The following is a 20765-nucleotide window of genomic DNA, read 5'->3' as shown; positions in this document are numbered from 1 at the left end:
AAAACCAAAACAAGAAATGGATGGTTCCCACAAGCTTTTCCATACCCTTAAGTAGAAACCTACTTTTAAGAATCCAAAAGCTGACAAAATAATATACCTTTGCATTTTAACTATCCTAGATTATTCTTTTTAAGGGCACACAGGTATAGAGTTCTATAGGAGCTGGAATTTGGTTTTCCTCTGTTGAAAATCCTGTCAACTCACCTTCTTCTATTTAACCCAAAAAGCATTTGTTTATTTTTATTTGTTTACTTGTTTTGTTTTTGTTGCCGGTCCTGGGGCGTGGACTCTGGGCCTGAGCACTGTCCCTGGCTTCTTTTAGCTCAAGGCTAGCACTCTACCACAGTGCCACTTCTGGCTTTTTTCTATATATGTGGTGCTGAGGAATCGAACCCAGGGCTTCATGTATACAAGGCGAGCACTTTGCCACTAGGCCATATTCCCAGCCCCCCAAAAGTGTTAAAATTACTTTCAATACCTCTTTTCCTCTCAAACTTTCCATTTTCTTTTCAATATTGATCTTCTTGACCAACTCGAACTATAAATCCTCCATCATTTCCTCCAACTCAAGAGTCTAGTGGTATTCCATACCCAATCCCACTGGCTCCAGGGAAGACCATAACACAAAGAAGCTTCAGTCCCACATCATCTTCCACAATAAGAGTAATCTGAGAGCCTTGCTCCACAGACAGCCCTACAAAGAAACCTTCCTTTCCTGACTCCTCTTCTTGGAATTTACAAAAGCACATAGATGGACTGGGGATTCTACTTCAATCAGAAAGAGAACCAAGAGTCATTATGTCTACAGCATCTTCCCTAATCTTAAACTTGAGCTGACAATCATTTCCATCATGTCAAGCTGCTAATAAAGTCAACCAACTCTGAAAGTTACTACAAATGTTAAAGGTCTCAGCACAAAACTTCTCTTGAAGAAATACATTCAAGAAACCTTCTGTGATCCAAATCTTCAGGGAGGAAAAATGTAATTTAAGCCAATTTAGGCAGAAGCACTTCTCTATCTGCCAAATGGTCCCCAGAGCTTTTCCACAGGAGGATCACAGTTGCCTCATACTTTCTCCTGTGTGAACAACACCAAACGAGACACCAGAATGTAACCTTACTCCCAGAATCCCCAAAACAACAGTCCTCAAGACCTGGGCTGTGTCTAGCTGGCTGCTCTCCCTCCAGTGTCTTGAAGAGTACCTGGCACAAAGAAGAAACGTAAAGGGTGAGCAGTGTACGGGGATGAGGACGCTACAGGGGATAGGGACACTACAGGGAGCTGAGGACCAAAGGGGATAATTAAGACCTACATAATCCATTCTTGGTGGCACTTCTAAAAGACATCAGTCACAGAAGCTGGTATATCCATGGAAGACTGACTATCCTGGTGGCAGGGCACATCTTCTCCACAGATTACTGATAAAGTCATGACCCTCATCTACCATCCCACAGCACAGAGCTTTCCTGTGGAGGTATGCAACTCTGTGTCTCCATTGACTGCTAAAGTAACTGTAGCTCTCACTCACCCACTTTCAACAGGCAGTAAGTAGCCACAAACATTTGTAAATTTCTCAGTCCCCTTTCTAAAGCCTCACATCTGGTACATAAGTACCTGACATGTTCTGGCAAATAAATATGTGAATGCATTTCCAGCTTATCTCATGGTAGTAGAAGAGGAAAGATCTAATCAGGAGAAAAGCTACCCAGGACTTTACTTCTCACAATCCTGAAATGTGAACCAAGTGACCAACCATAGTAGCCCAAGCTTGTAATCCCATCCAGAGGCAGAGGTAGAGGGAGGGATCAGTGTTTGAGGCCAGCATGAGCAAAAGTGAGAGACCATATCTAAAAAAAAAAACACACACTAGAATTATAAGGATTATGGTCATAGATCAAGTGCTAGAGGACTAGCCTACCAAGTAAGCTCAAGTCTAAGTACATACCCACCCCTGGGGGAAAAAAGATTCAAGAAATAAAATGAAAAGATGAAAGGCAGGAGTATCTGAGAAGCTAGAAAAGAAAAACTGACCTCACAAGTCCCAGGAGAACCTTTGAATGTTCTGAGGAGGAGGGGGAGCCCCTCCATCCTCTCCTGAATATTCTAACAGAGCTCCCAGAGCATTCTAACACATGGCAGGGAGGCTTATTCCTCAGACAGCACATGTTAAAAATAACCTACAGTTTTAAGAAAACTACAAGGTTTGTTAACTGGAAGTAGGTACACAGGTATTAGTTATGTGTGCTTTATACCACTCCACACATATGAAGTATTTTATAGACATATATTCATATACATGAATTTTATACAAATACATTTAAATGAAAGCTCAGAGCATACTGGCCCTCAAAAGCAGCAGTACTAAAGATGGTTTAGCATTCCTGTGGATTATAGGCACTGGTGGTGTCTGGACCGGAAAACACTGACCTGCACCTGGGAACCTACATCACAGTCCAGGTCTTGAAATATATTCTAGTCATACTTGAATGCTGTTGGCTTAACCAGCAACCCACCTAAAAGCAGCAGAGACACCAGGCCTGAACAGATAGGCTGTGAAATCCTTCATTCAGCCAAACATGTTGGTGAGACAAGCTGGTGTTACTATAGGGCTGTATTCTAGAACCACCTGAAAGTGGAGGTGAAGAAAATATGTTCCAGTGAAAACTCATCTAGAGACAATACAACCCCCCTTTTCCTTGTTGAAGACTGCAGGCCCTGGATTCAGACAGTGTAGGTTCCATCTACATGACCATGGGCAAGTTACTTCCTTCTCTGAACCTTAGTCCTCTCCAAAGTAACGACTTTGCAGGGTTGATGTGAGAGTCACAGTTGAAAACACATGTAAATACCTGGGTATAAGAAATTTCACAAGTGGAAGTTCTTGCTAAAGGTGAGATAAATGTAAACTGTTGTCTGATGCTATAATTATCCACATGAAGATCAAAGCTATTTCCCAATTGGTGGTGACGGGGCACTGGAATTCTGTGTATTCTAGAAATGTATCTTAGGGGAGAACCATACCCTTAATTAGGAAACAAGACACAAATCTTGGGCTGGGGATATGGCCTAGTGGCAAGAGTGCTTGCCTCATATACATGAGGCCCTGGGTTCAATTTCCCAGCACCACATATACAGAAAATGGCCAGAAGTGGCGCTGTGGCTCAAGTGGCAGAGTGCTAGCCTTAAGCAAAAGGAAGCCAGGGACAGTGCTCAGGCCCTGAGTCCAAGCCCCAGGACTGGCAAAAAAAAAAAAGACACAAATCTTCTTGACCCAAAGGATGTTCAGCCAGGAGTGGCAACAAGACACAATAGGAAACTGCCACAGATAATATAGATAGATGTAGGCTCTAGATCTCATGTTCTCTGATGCTAGCTGTGTGACTTTAAAGAAACTAAAAAATAAAAAAGAATACCTTTTTGGTTGGAAATGGCAGCATTAGACAATTTTTTCAGATATTTTTAAGTGTCTCACAGTCCTTGCTGACCCCAACCCCATCTAGACCCAAGTTGGTTGATCACACCCACTGGCTCCTATCTTGGGCCAGGCTGATTGTCCCCACAAGGCTCCTCTCTAGTCAAGTGGTCCCTATAGTTGCACTCCAAGCCACTCCTTCCTCAAAGCCCTCTCACTTTCTCTTCCCTGTTTTGAAGGTTCTCATTTTTTTATTCCCTCATCTCCTTCAGGTTTTTGCTCCAGTACCTGCTCCCCAGAAGCCTTGCTTGTGAAAGCCATTGCCACTCAACATGTTAGAGCCTTGCTTATTATCACATGTTCCATCTCCTGCTAGATGACAAACCCCATTGGAACAGACCTCTGTTTCTCACTCCAGTATCCCCTGTACCTGAAAATTGTGTCTGGATGGTGCAGTAAAACTCTACTACAGGGCTGGGAATATGGCCTAGTGGCAAGAGTGCTTGCCTCATATACATGAAGCCCTGGGTTCGATTCCCCAGCACCACATATATGGAAAACGGCCAGAAGTGGCGCTGTGGCTCAAGTGGCAGAGTGCTAGCCTTGAGCAAAAAAAAAAAGTCAGGGACAGCACTCAGGCCCTGAGTCCAAGGCCCAGGACTGGAAAAAAAAACAAACAACAACCTCTACTCCAGACATCTTCTCCCTCCCCAAAAGAATCTGACCCTAGTTTATGCCACAGGTAAAGATGGACTTCAGTTAAATAAAGTCAGAAACTCTCCTCAGCTGACTTAGTGTGCCCCAAGCCACCCCAAGTCACCCCAAAGTCCCTTGCCACTTAGAGAGAATCTTCAGATCCCTATCAAGTCTGTTGTACCCAAAAGAGAAATGAGATTTGATGCATACTGTTCTGACCCTGAAAATCAAAGCAAGCCACACCACAGAAATGCTGCATTCCAGGATATCTACAACCAGAGGGCAAGCTTTGTCTTATCATGCACTGTTAGAAGATCCCTGTATCTCTAGAGCCTGCAGAAGTCTCACTCCTAACAGAGGAAACAAAAGGGTGGTGCACTGCCTTAGGATCCAAAAGGAGACAGAAACTATACAATGGAGGACATATAATCCAAAATTTGGCAGCCACCTCACTGCTCCTGGTTCTGTCACTCTTTTTTTCTGCTTAAAAGACCCACCCCCCAAATAAAGTCATTCCTGGGCTGGCCTGCTTTGGGCTCAAATTCAGGACAATAGAGGTTGAGGAAGTGTTCCAGAAAATAATACACAAATAGGACACTCCTGAAAAAAACAACCAGCTGCAATATTGTGACAGGATTTGGGTTCTACTAACCAACCTTCCCACAACTGTAGGGAAGACAGGAAATATACTCAGCAAAGGAGTCAATAAGACCTTTACAAAAAAGCTCTCTGTCATCTAGTCTAGCAGTGCTGAAGTAAGCAAGAGTCATCCATTAAAAGCATGGTGACCCATCCTCTAAGCCTGTAATCTAATCCTTAAACTAAAGACAATTTAATGCCTTTGCATGTCCATATGTTTTCTAATGACGCCTTTGCTGTCAGCGTGCTGCGGGAATGCTTCTTGGAAGATGGAAATAATGACAAAGCACATGATTGGGAAGGCAATTACATGCAGTGCTAACCATTTTACAATGGCCATATGGGCTGTATTTCAACATTGCAATTTCAAATCAGGCTGACTGTACATATTTCTCTGTCCCTAATCCCAGGTATACCATACTAAAGGAAGTAAGCACAGGTGAAATATGGACAGCAGATGTAGAAACCTACACCAAGAATGTTCACATATTGTTCATCTGTAAACAGTAAATAGAAAGCAGCCACTGTCCTGCAAGAAAGTGGCACCATCTCCAGCAGCCCAATTTCACACCATTCCTTTCTCTGTGAAAGCATCACAGGAGGTATTATTACAAACTATAATGAAAGACAAGAGAAGTTAAAAACGCAGTTCCTTCCTCAGAGTTCAAAACCTAAGTCTGGCTCTGGAGCTGACACACAATTCTTATTTTACACATATACAAACTTAAAGCATCAGAAATTACCTTTTAAAACCCTGGACTTAATGGTGTAGTTGAAATTATAGTGAATGTTTATGGTTATAGGTACATGCCAAAGAACATGCCTTCTCTTGGTTCTCCCTTGAAATTAAAATGGGTGAAGATAGAACTCTCTGGTATCTCCATTCTGCATGTGCAAAGGGACAACTGCTTCTAAAGGATGCTGAACCAAAGGACAAGACTAATTGCTGTCCAGAGCACCACAGTTCCAAGAAGAAACCCCTTTCCTTCTAAGAAAGAATCAGCCTTGGGAGAAAGTTTAACTGAAGTCATCTTCAAGTTCCCCTAGGAGTCTTGAAAATTCCAATGCAGCAAGGGGCTTGGAATGGAATGGGCCTTCTACTACCTCTCTTCCTCTCCCAACCACTCCCCAACTGAGGATCAGCAGTCAAGTCTGAAATCTGAAGTCTCAATGAAAAGTCAAGGTGCCCATCTCAGCTCAGTGGGAAGGAGGAGGGGCCTCTCTAGAAGGCCACTGGGATTTCCATAAGAAGCAAATCTAACAGCCACACTCATTAGCATAGTCTTAGTAGCATAAACTTCCTTCGAGGGGTAGAATGGAGAGTAGGGGAGTAATGATTTGCAAATGTGCTTAGAATAATGACAGTAAACAAAGACTGACAAATAATGAACTATTTGTCACCCACATCTTCAAGAAATGGATATCTAAAAGATGTGGTCTTTCACCAGGAGGCAAAGAGTGCCAATTAGTTTTGTTTTTTTTTTTTAATTTTAAAGCACCATACTAGTAATAAAGTTTCAAAGAATTCCAAGAGGAATGCTGGTTTCTGAAACAGTTACAATCAGACAGGAACCCAGACTAGAATGTATGCTTATATGCCTGGTGACTGCAAGGTGTCATTTCCTTCTCCCAACTGATTCCTGTTATCACAGAGGTGGTTTGAGGAATCCAGTGAGGTAAGAAGGTGCAAGTGTTTACAACAGGGACTGGCATTCAGTAGCCTGGATCTCAAGAACCTTACCTCTTACCTTTGGAAAGGCTAAAAATCTACTGCACAATGCCCACCTAGAAAAAAAAAACTTTGAAAAAAGGCATGCCTAGCATGCCTAGCAGGTGACCCTGGATTTACTCCCTTGCACCACCAAAAAAGTAAAGAAAGATTGAGGAAAGTGAGAAAACATCTCAAAAGGAGGTAAGATACTTTCCGCTATATCCTTTAAAATCCTTTGTAAACAGTAAGAAAAGTGAGCCCATCTGAGACTCTTAGAAAGTGAATATGTATTAAAAAGAGGAGTGAGGGGCCCAAGCTTTACAGTCAGGCAGAACTGCTGCATTTCTGAGCAAACTGAGAATCTCTGTGAGTTTTAGTTTCCAAAAACAACAGAGATATCAATCCTGTACATACATACATACATACATACATACATACATACATACATACATACATACAGGTCAACGTCCACAAGCACTGACTGAATGCCTCCTCTGCAAGGATTACTAAGCAAAGGAGAAGCAATTCTAAGAGCCCCCAGTACCCTCTGAAGGACACACATAGACAGGATGCACAGGCTAAAGACAGATTGCTGGGAAATAAAACAATACATTAGAAAGAGAGGGAGAAGAATGGCTATCTCCTTTCCAAGGTTCCAGTCATAACTCCCCAGTGACACACAGTAAACCATTATAGCACACATAACAGACCAAGAAAAAAAAAACACAAAACAGCATTTGAACTGCGCACAGCTCCCAAAGAAAACATGAAGCCCATCACATTGTGGTCAACACTTCAAAAACTCTTGTAGGATGGCTCCAAAATCTCAGTGCATGGGAAAATCATTTCAAAAAGATGAAATCAATGTTCCCAAAGCCAAGACATAAGCCCATATCCCAGTATTAAGATTAGCAATAATATACCATTATTAACATCGTTACTATTAATAATCTGTGCCTGGAAACAGGTTAAAATTAATTTGGACTTTGAAATACAGAAGAAAAATATTATTTTATTGGGTAATTTTGAAGTTTGAATGACTGAAAAGGAAAAGCCACATTGCCAATATATTTTCCAATTGAAAACAGGTGTTCAAAAGAGGCAGATGTGGGTCAATATGCTGAACTAAATAAATAACTCTTGGTACTTTCAGGTATTACAGAAGTCTATTTTGAAGCACAGGGACGATTTCTGGAATCACATTACAGTTATGTATTTCCAAAATTCTAGTCTTTTAACTGAAGGCAACCTGGGACAATCTGGTCCATTTCTATATTAGATGAATAAAACATCTTAAAACAGCACAATTGTCTTGATACTGCAGGCTTCAACACTCAAGTGTAGAATGGCACCTCCCAGTGCATAGGCTGAATCATCTCTAGCCTCCACATGCAATTATCATTTGCAGATCCTCCAGGCTCCCATCTGGAAATACAAACTCCCTCTGGGGACCTCATATGCTATGGGAGTTAGAGGTTGGACAAAAACAAATACTTCACTGTGGCTCATTCTACTCTGAAAACATCTACTTTCAACACCCTATATTAAAGCAATCTGATAAAAAGTAAAACACCCTCAAGTCTCCAAACTTAGGGAGTAGACAGCTCCTATAGAAGCCAACTTCTTCTGTAAAGGCCAATTCCAAAACTGAAGCAAATGATATTCCGACAGTTGAGATGTTTTGATTAAAGCATTTTCCTTCCCTGGTTAACAAGATGTAACAGATGTCACCAACTTCCCTAATAACAATACAGCCCTGCTCTTGGCATCTTTACAATTTTAAAACTGAACCGTCATATAGAAAAGTTATAGTCAGGGTATTCTCTGCAATCATGACTCTGAAGTAGTTATGACATGCCTAGACTCCACAGTGGTACAGATATACAAATAATATTCCATATGCATAGCCTCCGACCCTCCTTAACACGCACTTGAAAAACAAGCTCTGAACTGTGAGCAATGTAGGCATATTCTAATCACCACCAATTATTTCTGGAATCACAGACCAAGACCAAGAAAGGTATGAAACCCCACACAGAAAATACAATTATCACAGCCCACTGCTTCAAGGAGCATGGGGATGGGGGGTGCGTGAAGAAAAGTGTCTCCAGGAAAGCAGTGTCCATCTGAAGAGAGACACCAAACTCCCAACTTCCCTGCAGAAGAGGAGCACTCTCCTCAGCTTTTAAAAGGACTCATGATTTTCACAGCAAGATTCCCATGGCGCATTTGATTCAATTTACAAAAATTTGATCTACACCAATTTTGCCAACATACCAGTCCAGAGTATAACTAGAGATAGATCTACCTTGTAAATGGGGGAGGCAGAACCTATCTGGTTGAGGTTCAACTAAAACATCCTGGTTTAGCAAGTCCATTAATGACATCAAACACAGATGTACAGATTACTCAGCCCCTTTGTCAGTCCCATGTGTTATTTATAGGGCAGCATATCAATCATGGCTTCCTCTTATCATGCCCTAGTTTCTTGCTCTAAACTATTTGGTCTGTCAAATTAATACAATCCATTGCTGCTGCAAATCTAAATAATGCCTGATAAAAGATTAATAAAATAGTTGGGTTCTTGACAAACACAGAGAGAGAAAGAGAGAGAGAGAGAGAGAGAGAGACAAACAGAGACAGAGAGACAGAGACAGAGACAGAGAGGGAGAAAGAGAAATGTATCAATGTCTTTATTTGCATATTTGGCTGACTGCCCCCTGGAGCAAATACATAAGGCACAATGCTCAGGTATCCTGGTTTATGGTTTGCATTTAATTCAGGGTGTCAATCTGCTTCTGTTTTAATTACATCCATCTTGATATGTTATTACAATCCCATAAAAACTTCTTTTCATTATATGAATGGCTATAAATATATACACATGACAAACAGTTGTTATAAATTTTCTGGTTCAGCAATAAACACACAAGATGCCTTAGCCAGCGCCTCATGTGGATTTAATATTTTAAGTCTTTCTTGAGAAGTTTAGTTGAGTCTTCCACTCATACACTCTCCAAAGTTCCTTGTTTCTCAAGTTATGAAGTCCATGTTGTTAAGTTATTCAAAGTTTCTCTAGATTGTTACCCTGAAGAAAATATTTTAATCCTCCTCATCCTCCCAAACAAATAAATTTGAAGTGGGCCACAGTAACATCATCTTATATCCAATTGCTATTTTATTTTTCCACTTGACATTCAAGAAGGAAAAGTCCTCCTATTATCACCCTACTATTTGTCATTTACAATTTCAGTATAGAAAGGTGGGCAGGGAGATTTTTTTTTAATCTACCTATAAGAAAGGACCCGTGCACTTCCCTCTACTTCTAGGAACAGTGTGGAATGGGAGAAGACTTTGTAAAGATACTAACAGAACATGACTGTAGGAACCTTAACAACCATGGGTGGTCAACCTTATTTGTTGCATTTTTAAAAACTTCCTTCAATCCTTGGGACTCCCCAATACTAAGGAGAAATAGATGTCTCCTCATTTCATTGGGTAAATCAGAGCCTGTGGCTCCCAGTGTGATCTGCAGCATGTCAATTAACCCCTCTGAGCTCTGTTTTCATTTGCCAGCTGAGAGAGAAATGCATTACTAAAGACCGCAGCTGTGCCTAAATCTCATGGAGGTGGCTTAGAAAGTACCTGGACCACTTGACCACACCACCCATGACGGAAGGGAAATGAATGGAAAGGCTGCTCTGGAAAAGGCTAGACCCCGATTTTAGGATAATTCTCCTCCATATGCACATTAATTTCAAAACTGTAATTTTCACAAGTAACTGAAAAGTGACCACCACAACAAACAAGGAAGGAGCAGAATGCAGCATGTCATGACAATGACACCAAATGCCCATTTCCCCTTTGCCCCAGTGGAAGTCCATTTCATTTAAACCCTGTCAAATAGTCACTGTGAAAAGCACAACCTAGGAACTTTGTTATTTTTGCCACCTGATTGTGCACAGAATAAATGGGTGAAAATCACTGGACTTTCTATCATAAGGGTAGAAGTCTAATGTCCAACAACTGAATTTATCCACAGCTTCACTTTCTTAGCCATTTTACTTCTTAGACCTCTTAACTATGAAAAACTATTTGCTGAAAGATACTCAGCCAACATGGTCATTGAACAGAGGCCTACAAGGAAAATAGTCTATTACTATAATACTTGAGAGATAAATGCAATATTGAACTATTATCTCTTAATTTCTTGTTTTAAGTTTATAAAATATCATTGCAAGCAGAAACTTACAGAAAGCTACAATAAGGTTGGCTGTGTGCCTCAACGTGAATGCTCAGCATGTGGACAGCAAGGAAAATGAGATCCTCATCCTCAGAGCAATTTGGCAAAGTACTGGCAATTACTAATTCTCAGAATTCTCAGGTTCCAAATTTAATCAGTTTGATCAGATTCCACCCATATAACCAAGAGTCATAGTCTTTGCAGGTGCCTCGGGTAATAGCCACATAGAACTACAGAGAACTTAAAACATGAAGATTCTCTGCCAACCTGCATTAGCCAGTCTCCATTTCTTATACACTGTGGGATTTCTCCTTCTCCCTAAGTCAAATTCTACACTTCAGGGCTGAAGGTACTAAGAAGGTATGCCGCCATGAAGTGTAGTGGCAAGCCAAAATGGAAGTCTTTTAACAGTATTTGTATATAGTTAATGTTGGTTTAGACAAAACCTAACTGAAGTTGATAGGACCTGAGAAATCAAAAAGATGAGATACATGTAACCCAAAAAACTGGCAGACAATTTTCCCACAAAGCTACTATAAACAAAGAGCCCAACAACAAATTAAGTTTTAAAAAAATTCATTGAAGTTTACAAATGTAAAGATTCCAGATTGCCTCCACAACTTCCATAATTCATTACTTGTTATTGTTGGCATCCGTAATTTTGTTAGCTCTACTTCAGTAAGGGAAGGGAGCAGGAGGTAGGGAGGCAGGTAGCAAGCGGAAGGGAAACCCAACTGGACCCTAAAATCAGACTGCCACACACACTTGTTCACACTCTCCTTTCATTTCCAAACCTGCTCGTTTTTACCAAGTATTCAGGTCCTAAAGTACAGAACTGAAATGCTGGAAATGGCCAGCGGACTGAGCGGTCAACACCAAATTTTCTAAGTCAGTAAGTGAAAAATGGAACCAAGACCCAACTCCCCAGCTTCCCTAAATGTTCTGACTGTGAATTAGCACTTGGACACAAGAGGCAAAGGCGGCTAATCTGGAACCTTTGTTTTAACATCAATGTCAACTTCCTTTCTCTCTCATTCAACCTTTTCTTCCAGGTTGCTAAAAAAAAAAAAAAAAAAAAAAAAAAGTAATACATGAAACTAGAAAGGACCAACAGAGGAAAATTGATGTTGGAAGGCAGCATGGTGGCTTCAGAATGAGCTCCCTTTACAATAAAAAGAGCAATTCATAGCATCAGCCACCAGTACTCACCTCATGGTGGGGTTGCTAACAATAATCAGCTAAAAGGCTGGCACCAGGCAGAGGAGGGGGGCAAGAAAAGCCATGGACTAATCTCCCTGGCTTTGTGCCTCTCACACTCTGGCATAAGGAGCAGCATCCCCAGGACAGCAAGTCATCTACCATGAGCCCACTCACCCTGGTCTCACTCAGAGACCACCAAGGGCCAGATTTGCAGTGACCTGTGTGAAATCCTGGGCAGCATTTCCCAGAGTGGATTCTGAATACAATGCGGACAATACAAGTGCCCTATGGCAACTGCATTGTCTTCTCTGATATCCACAATTCTCATTAATGTAATAGAGACTTTGATTCTAGCAGAAAGAGATGGTTGTCTATTGTCTAGCCCATTAAGCTCCAAACTCTATTTGAGGGTAGATCATTCCATTTTGGTGTGGAACACAGCCCATGCATATCCTGCAAAGCTACCTTCCAGCTTGAGAATCTCTGCTCTAAACTAGTCTAAAACTCAACAATGATGCTTTCAGAGACCAAATGCCAAAGGAAGGGCACACGAGTTTTTAGAAGGAACAAGCCTGGTCCATGGGTCTCCACAGCCCTCCTGAGTCTAACAGCCCATCCTTGCCCCCAGGTCCTAAGCACATAGCACCTTCTGACTGGTCTTGTGCCTCTACTTTCTTCAATACTCCTTTAGAATGTGCTCTGTATTTCCCACTCCTGCCTTACTATCCACATCAAGCCCTCCTTCTAGGACCATCTTTTCCATGAAAACTTCTCAAACACGGCCCAGTTCACCATCCTGTCTGAATGCTTGATACACTTGGCTAAATATCAGATATTCAAATGTCTGTCCCAGATTTATTTTCTAGGTGCTAGATTAAGCAACTAAAAGGTATACTTTGTTCACATGCTATATATATTTTACATTTCTCTGTCCTGGAGCCTTGCACATATTAAACACTCAACTGATATTGCTGATTGATACAAGGAACATGATAAATGTTGGTTTTCAAACAAGTGATAAGCAGGATCTGGCCATCATCAATTATTTGAGCCTACTAACATAACATGCTATCAGTTTATCAGATTTTGTACTGCCTACTTATTAGAGCCTGCTAACGTGGCATACTAACAAGACATCAGATTTCGTACACCATATTTACAACTAGTGATGCATAGGTAAGCTCTAAAGGAGTGAGGAAATAAGACCACATGAAAATCTCACTCTGACCCTCTACCAGAAGTAATTTCATGTTCCCAAAGCTATAACAGGCCTCTTGTGTGCTAATCCCACCAATTCCATCTCCACTTCTCTTGATTAATGTACTGTACTAATGGAGGATGCTCCAGAAGCCAACACATCATGAATGGGGGCAGGGGAAGGATAGATTTGCACACTTGGTATTCACATGGCTTCCTAGCAGAAACTACACAGAAATCCAAGGACCAGAATGGCACATTATCTGATACCTCGGGATACACAGATGGTACTAAAACTCCAACAGTCCCCGTTTATACTTCGCTTGCTAAAAGCCACACTGGTGTTTGTTTATTTTTTGTTTAACTATACATGATTTGGGGGTGGGCAGTATTTGCTCTCATCCATCAGTGAAAGACTACACAAATACACAATACTACATCCATAGTAATTCCGCTTCTTAACTGCATAATGAAAAGAATACCTCATTCAACTTTAGCCTCCTCACCTACCCTCTTATCTTCTATCATGAGACTCTCCATAATCACACACTTGAACTTCGGGGCACAATTACTCAAGATAAGTGTCCCTGTGGAATAGGAAACTACCTCAGCCAGTTCCACTGCCTATGAAGTGTAGGACCTGCCAGACTGCCCTCAAAGCTTCCATCATCTTAAATAAAAAAATCTAACAACAGTGAAGAATAACCCACATTTAAAAATGCAGGCTCTTATTAGACACATTTATTACTTTTACTCCAGTATCTATGAAACCAGAGCTGGACTGACACTGTTTATAGTAAAATAGTTAGTAACCTCTATCTTGGAAGGAGAGCCTCAATTCAGCTACTTAGGCTGGATAAAGTCATGGAGGTCAGTATGTTTAGTAACTCCCAAAGCAGGCTAGTCCAAGGTCTACCAGCTACTACTGTACATTGGCATAGCAATAAGCCTCGCTGGGCAAGTCAGTGTTTCTGATTTCTTCGCATATCATACCAGCAGCAACCTTGATGGTACATATTGGCAATTATTTTTATTTCTAAACACAAAGCACAAAAGTACATGTACATAGAGTAACTCTTAGCATCTGTAGTGATTTAACACTTACAAACACACTCAACACACATCTCTATGCAGGTTTATTGTTTAGCTACCTGTTTCCTAATAATTCTTGGAGACAATTCAATAAATCTTTCCAACTAGGTACAATGGGACATCAGAGGTTTTGTCTTAATGATCACAAGACACTAAATACTTCCCATGTATGTTCTGACCATCCAATGTGAACACACATGGTAACAAACAGCCTCTTGCCAAGAAACCTGACAGATATGATTTGGATTCCCCTGGTGTGTTTTCAATATGAAAATTTATTTATTCACAAGTTTCATACAAAATGCAGGCCTCTGAAGATGTGAATACTTGATGGGATATTTGGATATTAGAAAACTGTTGTTCATATAGGAAAGATAATGGTTCTCTAGAGGGGTTGGAGGCTTTGAGCATTATAATTAAAAGATTTTTATGTAAATATTAACAAGTGACATTATAGCAGACCTGAAAGAGAGAATGAACTAGAAGAGAAACAAGATGTAGATTGACAGTAGTTGAACCTGGTTGTTGGGTGTACTGAGGTTCAATTTTTCTGTCTACTTTTTGGTATACTTACATTTTCTATAAATATAATTCTTAAAAGTCAGACCACACAAAGACATGGCATGACATTTAAATATGAAGGCAGCATAGTTGTCAGCTAACCAAAAAAACCTGGGTCTTGAATGTAGAAAGTCATAGGGAAAAAACAATTCAAGCAAGGGAAGAAATGGCAGTAATGGTACATTTTGAACTTGATCTTTGTAAAAAGTAAAAGCTTTTAAGCTCAAAGAAGAACAGGCACATCTTTTCCCAAAAGTCAAATGTATAGCTGTAAGGACACCACAAACCTACCCACCTAGATATACAAAAGTTTTTTTTAATTGCATAAAGTTATATCAATCTCCACCTGGAGTTCAGAACCATCCATGGGAATCCAGAGGCCCCTCTTGCTCAATGGGCCACACAACACAGAGGACACACAAACAGGAAACACAACCACTTGTTACCAGCTCTTTCAAGTACTTTCCTAAGGCAACCAACCACAGATAGCAATGGTGCCCCAAATTCTAGGTAGCATTTTCTCTTACAATACTTGCTTGCCATTTCAATCCTATTTTAAAGCAAGAGGGAAGGACAGCAGAAGAGGTCATCCTTCCCTAAACCCATCCACCTTGACAAAGTTAAAGCTTTAGAATCCTCCTCAACACTCTTCATTTTAGCCATGCTAGAACCCAAGCATAACTCAATCACTAACAGAAATTTCTTACCAACCACTACCCTCAGGCTCCCTTCCTCCCAATCACTGGTCACCACCCACTGGTCACCACTCACCACCCACCACCATCACTATCACCACAGCCAAAGCAGTTCACAGAAGAGTACTGACAGGAAGACTGTCTCTTTCCAAATATTTAAGACAGATACTCAAACACAGACACAGAAGAGTAACCTAAATCTGTGCAGTCACTGTAGGTGCAATTTCAGCTTTCAATAACAAAGCTTGCACATCTGAAACAATACCATAGTAACAGCAAAAAAAAAAAAATTAAATAAGCCAAAAGGGAAAAGTTTCTTTCAGGAACCTCAAACCATCACATCAAGTGAAAGAGGCTATACACCAAGTCCTATTTTGGTTCTGTGCTTAAAAAAGCTGGACCCACTCTAAAGAATCTCAAAGCCTTCAGTGTTGTGGTAGTGTGTGTGTTGGGGGTGGGGACAGAAAGGTAGGGGGTAAGAAAGAAGGCAGCTAAATTGATAGAGGCCAATGACCAACACTAGAGCCAAATCAGCTATGTCCAGCAAAGATAGTTTCCTGTGACCCCTGGATGGTCTCCCTCTGGCTCCCTCCCAACAGCCTCTACCCACCCACCTACCCACCCAGGAGCTTCTTAGCAGGCAGGAAAATGTGCATTTTAAAATCAAAGCTGCCTGCAGGTGCCAGAGCAGTAACGAAAGGCACACACAAAGCCTATCACTTAAAAAGAGAGAGAGAGAGAGAGAGAGAAAGAAAACACAAGAAAGGGGAGAGGGACAATTGGTGACAAGCCCTTCAGCTTCCAGCTAGGATTTTCTTTCCTCCTACCAGTCCTCCCTGGTGTCCCTTTTTCTGTCCTTCAACTAAATTGCTCCTGTACACACACACACACACACACACACACGTGCATAAGTGTATATACATAAGATAGATGTTATAATTAACCCTTTCTGTATTAAAGCCTCATGCAGAAAAATATTCCATCCTTTCGTCTTCTCTCCCCTCCTCCCTCCTTTTTCCCAACCAGGAGAAAACGCCCCCTTCCCCAGATCACCAAAAAAAAAAAAAAAATGGTGGGGGTGGGGGAGTCAGAGAAACCACCAGACCCCATCAGCCTCTGGTCCCCAGGACACCCGGGCGAGGTATCTACTAGCCAGACACACAGGGGCATATGGCTCAGGAGAAAGCACACACAGATCCGTCCACAAGCGCCCCAAACCCAGCAAGGAGACTTCCACCAGCCAAGAAGCCATGATTGGGGAGGGAGAGGAGGAAGGAGTAGGGGGCAGAGCTCTCGCGGGAGAGAGGGGCGCATTGTTGTGATGCCTGAACCCCTTTTTCTGCCCATCTGCTGTGAGTGGGTGCTGGGAGGAGGCGCGGGGTAAAGGCAAGCGAGCAGGAGGCGAGCAGAAGAACCAGGCACGGCTCGGCGAGTCCCTCCTGCCGCCTGTCTGCCCGCGGCCCCAGCTCCCCACCAACAATAAGACCTCAGCCGAGACAGACACACAGACAAGACAGACAGCCTCGCGCGCGGCGGCTGGGGAGGCCGGAGAGCAGGGCACGGCGGAGTGGGGTCATGCTTGGAAGGGAGGCGGGGGACGGGGGGGGGGGAGGACAGGGAGGGCGGGCGGGCAGGGGGGTTCCCCCTTACCTCCAGCGCTTCAAAAGTGACAAAGCTGGTCATGGCAAATCCATCAATGATGTCCTCTTCGGCCGAGGTGGACTCCCTCCGCTTCCTCCGCGGGGGTCTGGGCCGGGACGGGGCGGAGGACGGGGGCTTCCCATTGTCTTCCTTGTCGGAGCCCGACGAGGAGGCAAGCGAGGGCGCCCGGGTCCGGCCGGCCCCGCCACCGCCGGCCGCGCCGCCCCCCAGTCCGCCCCGGGAGCGCCTCTCTCGGTCTCGCTGCGATCGCGACCGCCGCTTTTTGCGGAGTCCATGGCCCCGAGTCGGGCCATCCATGGCTGTCCCTCGCCGGGGTGTCCCCGCTGGCCGCCCGCCCGCCGCGGCCACACACACACAAAAAAAAAAAAAAAAAAAGAAAGAAAGAAAGAAAAGAAGAAGAAAGAAAAAAGAAAAACAATTGACACCGAACCCGAACCCTCCGCCGGCGGCCTGCCCAGTGCCCCCCGCCCCGGCCGGGTGCGGCGGGGAGACGGCGGCCGGAGACGGGAAGAAAGAGAGAGAGGGGGAAGGGGCGGAGGGCGGCGGGGCGCGGAGCCCAAGTGCGGGCGCCGCGAGCACCGGGTCGGGGATGCCGGGAGCAGCGCCGCGCGAAGTAATGGCTGAACACACCGGTCTCCTTCGCCGGGAAGAAGGAATAACTCAGCCGGCAGGCGATAAATCAGAATAGCGGAATGCTTTGATCAGGAGCCCGGGAGGCTCGGGAGCCCGCCCCGCGCCCCTGCTCCGCCGGGTGCCCCCAAACAAAACACAGGTCTCCCCCTCTGGAGCCGGGGCCCGGGCCCCCGAAGGTCGCCGGAAAGTGGGGGTTGGGGGGCGGTGAACTTCACCCCCCGGCCGCCGCCTCTCACGCCCGCCGCCGCCGAGGAAACTCGCAGCCCGGCTCCCAAATTGTGCAGAATCGCATTCCCGGGAGGCCGAGGCCGGGGGGCCGCGGGAGAGGGCCGGGCCCCCGGGCGGGGCGCATCCCGGGCCCCGGCGGCCGGGCGGGGACGGGGACGGGGAGCCGCGGCGGGCTCGCGGGGGCGAGGGGCCGCCGCCCTCGCCCGCGCTCCCGGGGAAGAGGTCGCTCCTCGGGCAAAACACAAACAATGCTGAAAACGACGGCAGGGGCGAGCCAGCCCGTCGAGGGGGGACGCGGGTGGAGAGCTCCGCCGCCGGAGCCCCCGGGGCGTCTTCGCCGCCCCGCCGAGGGAGACGCGGCCGCCGCACGGACGGGGCCGCTGCTGTCCGGTCCGCGCCGACCGCCGCTAACGCTGCCGCCGCCGCCGCCACCTCGACAGCCCCGAGCCGGAGGGCGCACGGCGGGTCCCCGGGCGGCTGCAGCGGGAGCCCGGGCACGGCCCCATCCTCCGCCCGCCTCGCGCCGCTCGCGCTCCGCCCCCTCCGCGGCCGGCCCACCGCCGCCGCCCGCCTCAGCCTCGCCTCAGCCTCGCGCGGCGCCGCGCCCGCTCGCTCGCTCGCGGTTCGCTCCTCGCTCCTGGCTCCTCGGGCGCGCGCCGGCCCGCACGCCCCCTCCGCGCACGCGCTTTCTCCCCAAAGCACGACGCGCGCGGCCCCGGGCCGGCCGGGTCACGTGGGCGCCCGCGCTCGCTCTCTCCTCCCCGCCCCCTCCCCAGTTGTAGAGCGAGTAGAAAAGCGAAAGGCTGGGGGCTGGCCGCGCTCGCGAGCCCGGGGCATGCGCGCTAGCGCGGCCGGGCCTGCGCACTCGGGGGCGGGCGGAGGGGGGCGCCGCTGGGCGGTGGGGGCTCCCCGCGCAGGACGGAGTTGGCGCGTGAAGGTGGAAGCGGCCCGCGGTCCCGCAGGTGGCCCCGTGGGACCTGTGCGGGGCACGGCCCCTCCCCCCGCGGCGCGCGCCCGTCACCCAGCCCGAACCTTCCGCGGGACACTTGCTTCTCCGTCCCGGGCCTGGGCCCGCCCGGGGCTCGGAGACGGACCCCACCGGGGACCGGAGGGAGGAGCCAGAGGAAGGGCCGGGTTGGAGGGGCCGCTTTCCCCACACCGCCGAGAGGGTTGCGTCTGGAGACCCCTGGACAGGACTCTCCCGACCGACGGGCAGAGTTTGCAAACTTTCTTCTCCCACGTAGTCCTATCGGTGTGCAGCCGCGTCACCCCGCGCCCGAGCGGCTCCTTCCCGGGAGGCCACCTCTCCTCCCCCCTTCTCCTCCCCTCCCCACCTCTTTGGCGGGCCTCGCCGCCGCGGGACGCACTTGAACCCGGACAGCCGACGGGGCGACGGGGCGGGGCCCTCCCGCAGGCTGCGGGGCCCCGAGGGCTCCCCGGCGCGCCCCGCCCTGCCTCTCCTCCCTCCACAGGGGAGCTGAGGCTGTAAAAAGTTGTGAGGAGGAGCAAGAGCCTCTCGGGGTAAAAGTAGCTGCGCGTTCTGTTCTCCCGGCCAGTGGACCGGATCCGCGCGCGCACCGAAGACCCCAACCACCTCCCTCGGCAGCCGCCCGGGCCCGCTCCACCTCCGAGCAGCACCGGGGCGCTTCGCCCATCGGAGCACGCACCTGAGGGCAAGACTAAAGTTTGGAAAAGGAAAACTTGACATTTATCAATTACGAAGAGCCAGGCACCGAGCTACAGGGCTTTGTGGACCGCATCTCCTTTTTGAACCCCCACACCTACACGTGGCATTAGTCCTTGAAGGAGGTGGGACGGAAAGATTTTTTTAAAAATTAATAATGATTAGAGCTTAACCACCGTTGTAGTCTCCAAAAACTGACTTCGTGTTCTGACAGCCGGGTCTCGCTGGTCTTAACCAGTCCTGGTTTCTCATTCCCATGTTTTAGTCACATGCCATCGTCCCCAGTTCGGGGTGCTGATCAGATCTGGGAAGTAGAAGGACTTGGGGATGGGAAAAAGCAAGGCACCAGATATTGGGCTGAGAATGGGGAAAACAGGTTCCTGTCTAGGGACACATCCACTGAACCTCAGGAAATGCCTTACAAGGACTACATTTCTCATCATGTAAATCAGAGAAGTTCAATTACCTGTCCCAAAAGTTCCCCTTTGGGTCTACCTCCGGCATTCCCAAAAGATGACATTAGTTTTCTTGATGGTTAATTAGAGATCCACTTTCCTGGAGTTTTCTGCCCAGGGTGGCTTCGAACCTTGATCATCAGATCTCAGCTTCCTGAGTAGCTAGTATTCCAGGCATGAACCCCTACCCCACCCCCTTCCTGTGCTCCTAACATCTTTTCCAATAGATCGTGTGCTTTATTTCTTGAGACTCGTGAGTGATATATGGCAATACGATTCAATTTATTAGGAACACAGTGCCACTGTCGTACAAAATAACTTACTAAGCTGACTGCTGCTGTCTTCGGAGCAATTAGGTAAACATTCCCTCTGTACTGAGTGTACTTCCATTATTTCTAGAGTGTTGTGTGTGGTGAGGGGGTTGAAACTCACGCTGAAGTCAAGCTCATCATCCCACAAAACAAAGACAAGTTCTTAGCCATTTCAAGAAAGGACCTAGGCATATTTTTAGGGTTTCAGAAATGTGGAAATAGCCTCTATGCTGACAAGAGTCCAGGAAAACTAGGAACTAACATTGCAGTTACAGTCCCTTTTCAACAACTTTGGGGATTTGGTTGAAGGAGGTGTGAAATTGGCAAATATAATAATAACTTTTT

General features: G+C 45.9%; 1 protein-coding gene across 2 annotated transcripts in view; it reads right to left on the bottom strand.

Moving 5' to 3' along the window:
* The window catches only part of Auts2 (activator of transcription and developmental regulator AUTS2), an 830583-nt gene extending 812219 nt beyond the window's left edge, over positions 1-18364 (bottom strand). Inside the window, exon 1 of one of the 2 annotated variants that reach the window (XM_048369549.1) lies at positions 17098-18364. In XM_048369549.1, coding sequence (XP_048225506.1) covers positions 17098-17406 — 309 coding nt within the window. In that variant the 5' untranslated portion in view covers positions 17407-18364. The remainder of the gene's footprint in view (positions 1-17097) is intronic. The other variant, XM_048329288.1, reaches the window with a different exon arrangement.
* Positions 18365-20765: the final 2401 nt, after the last annotated feature.

The sequence above is a fragment of the Perognathus longimembris genome, chromosome 1 (genome assembly GCF_023159225.1).
Source record: "Perognathus longimembris pacificus isolate PPM17 chromosome 1, ASM2315922v1, whole genome shotgun sequence".
Lineage (NCBI taxonomy): Eukaryota > Metazoa > Chordata > Mammalia > Rodentia > Heteromyidae > Perognathus > Perognathus longimembris.
This window is presented reverse-complemented; position numbering and strand designations above follow the sequence as displayed.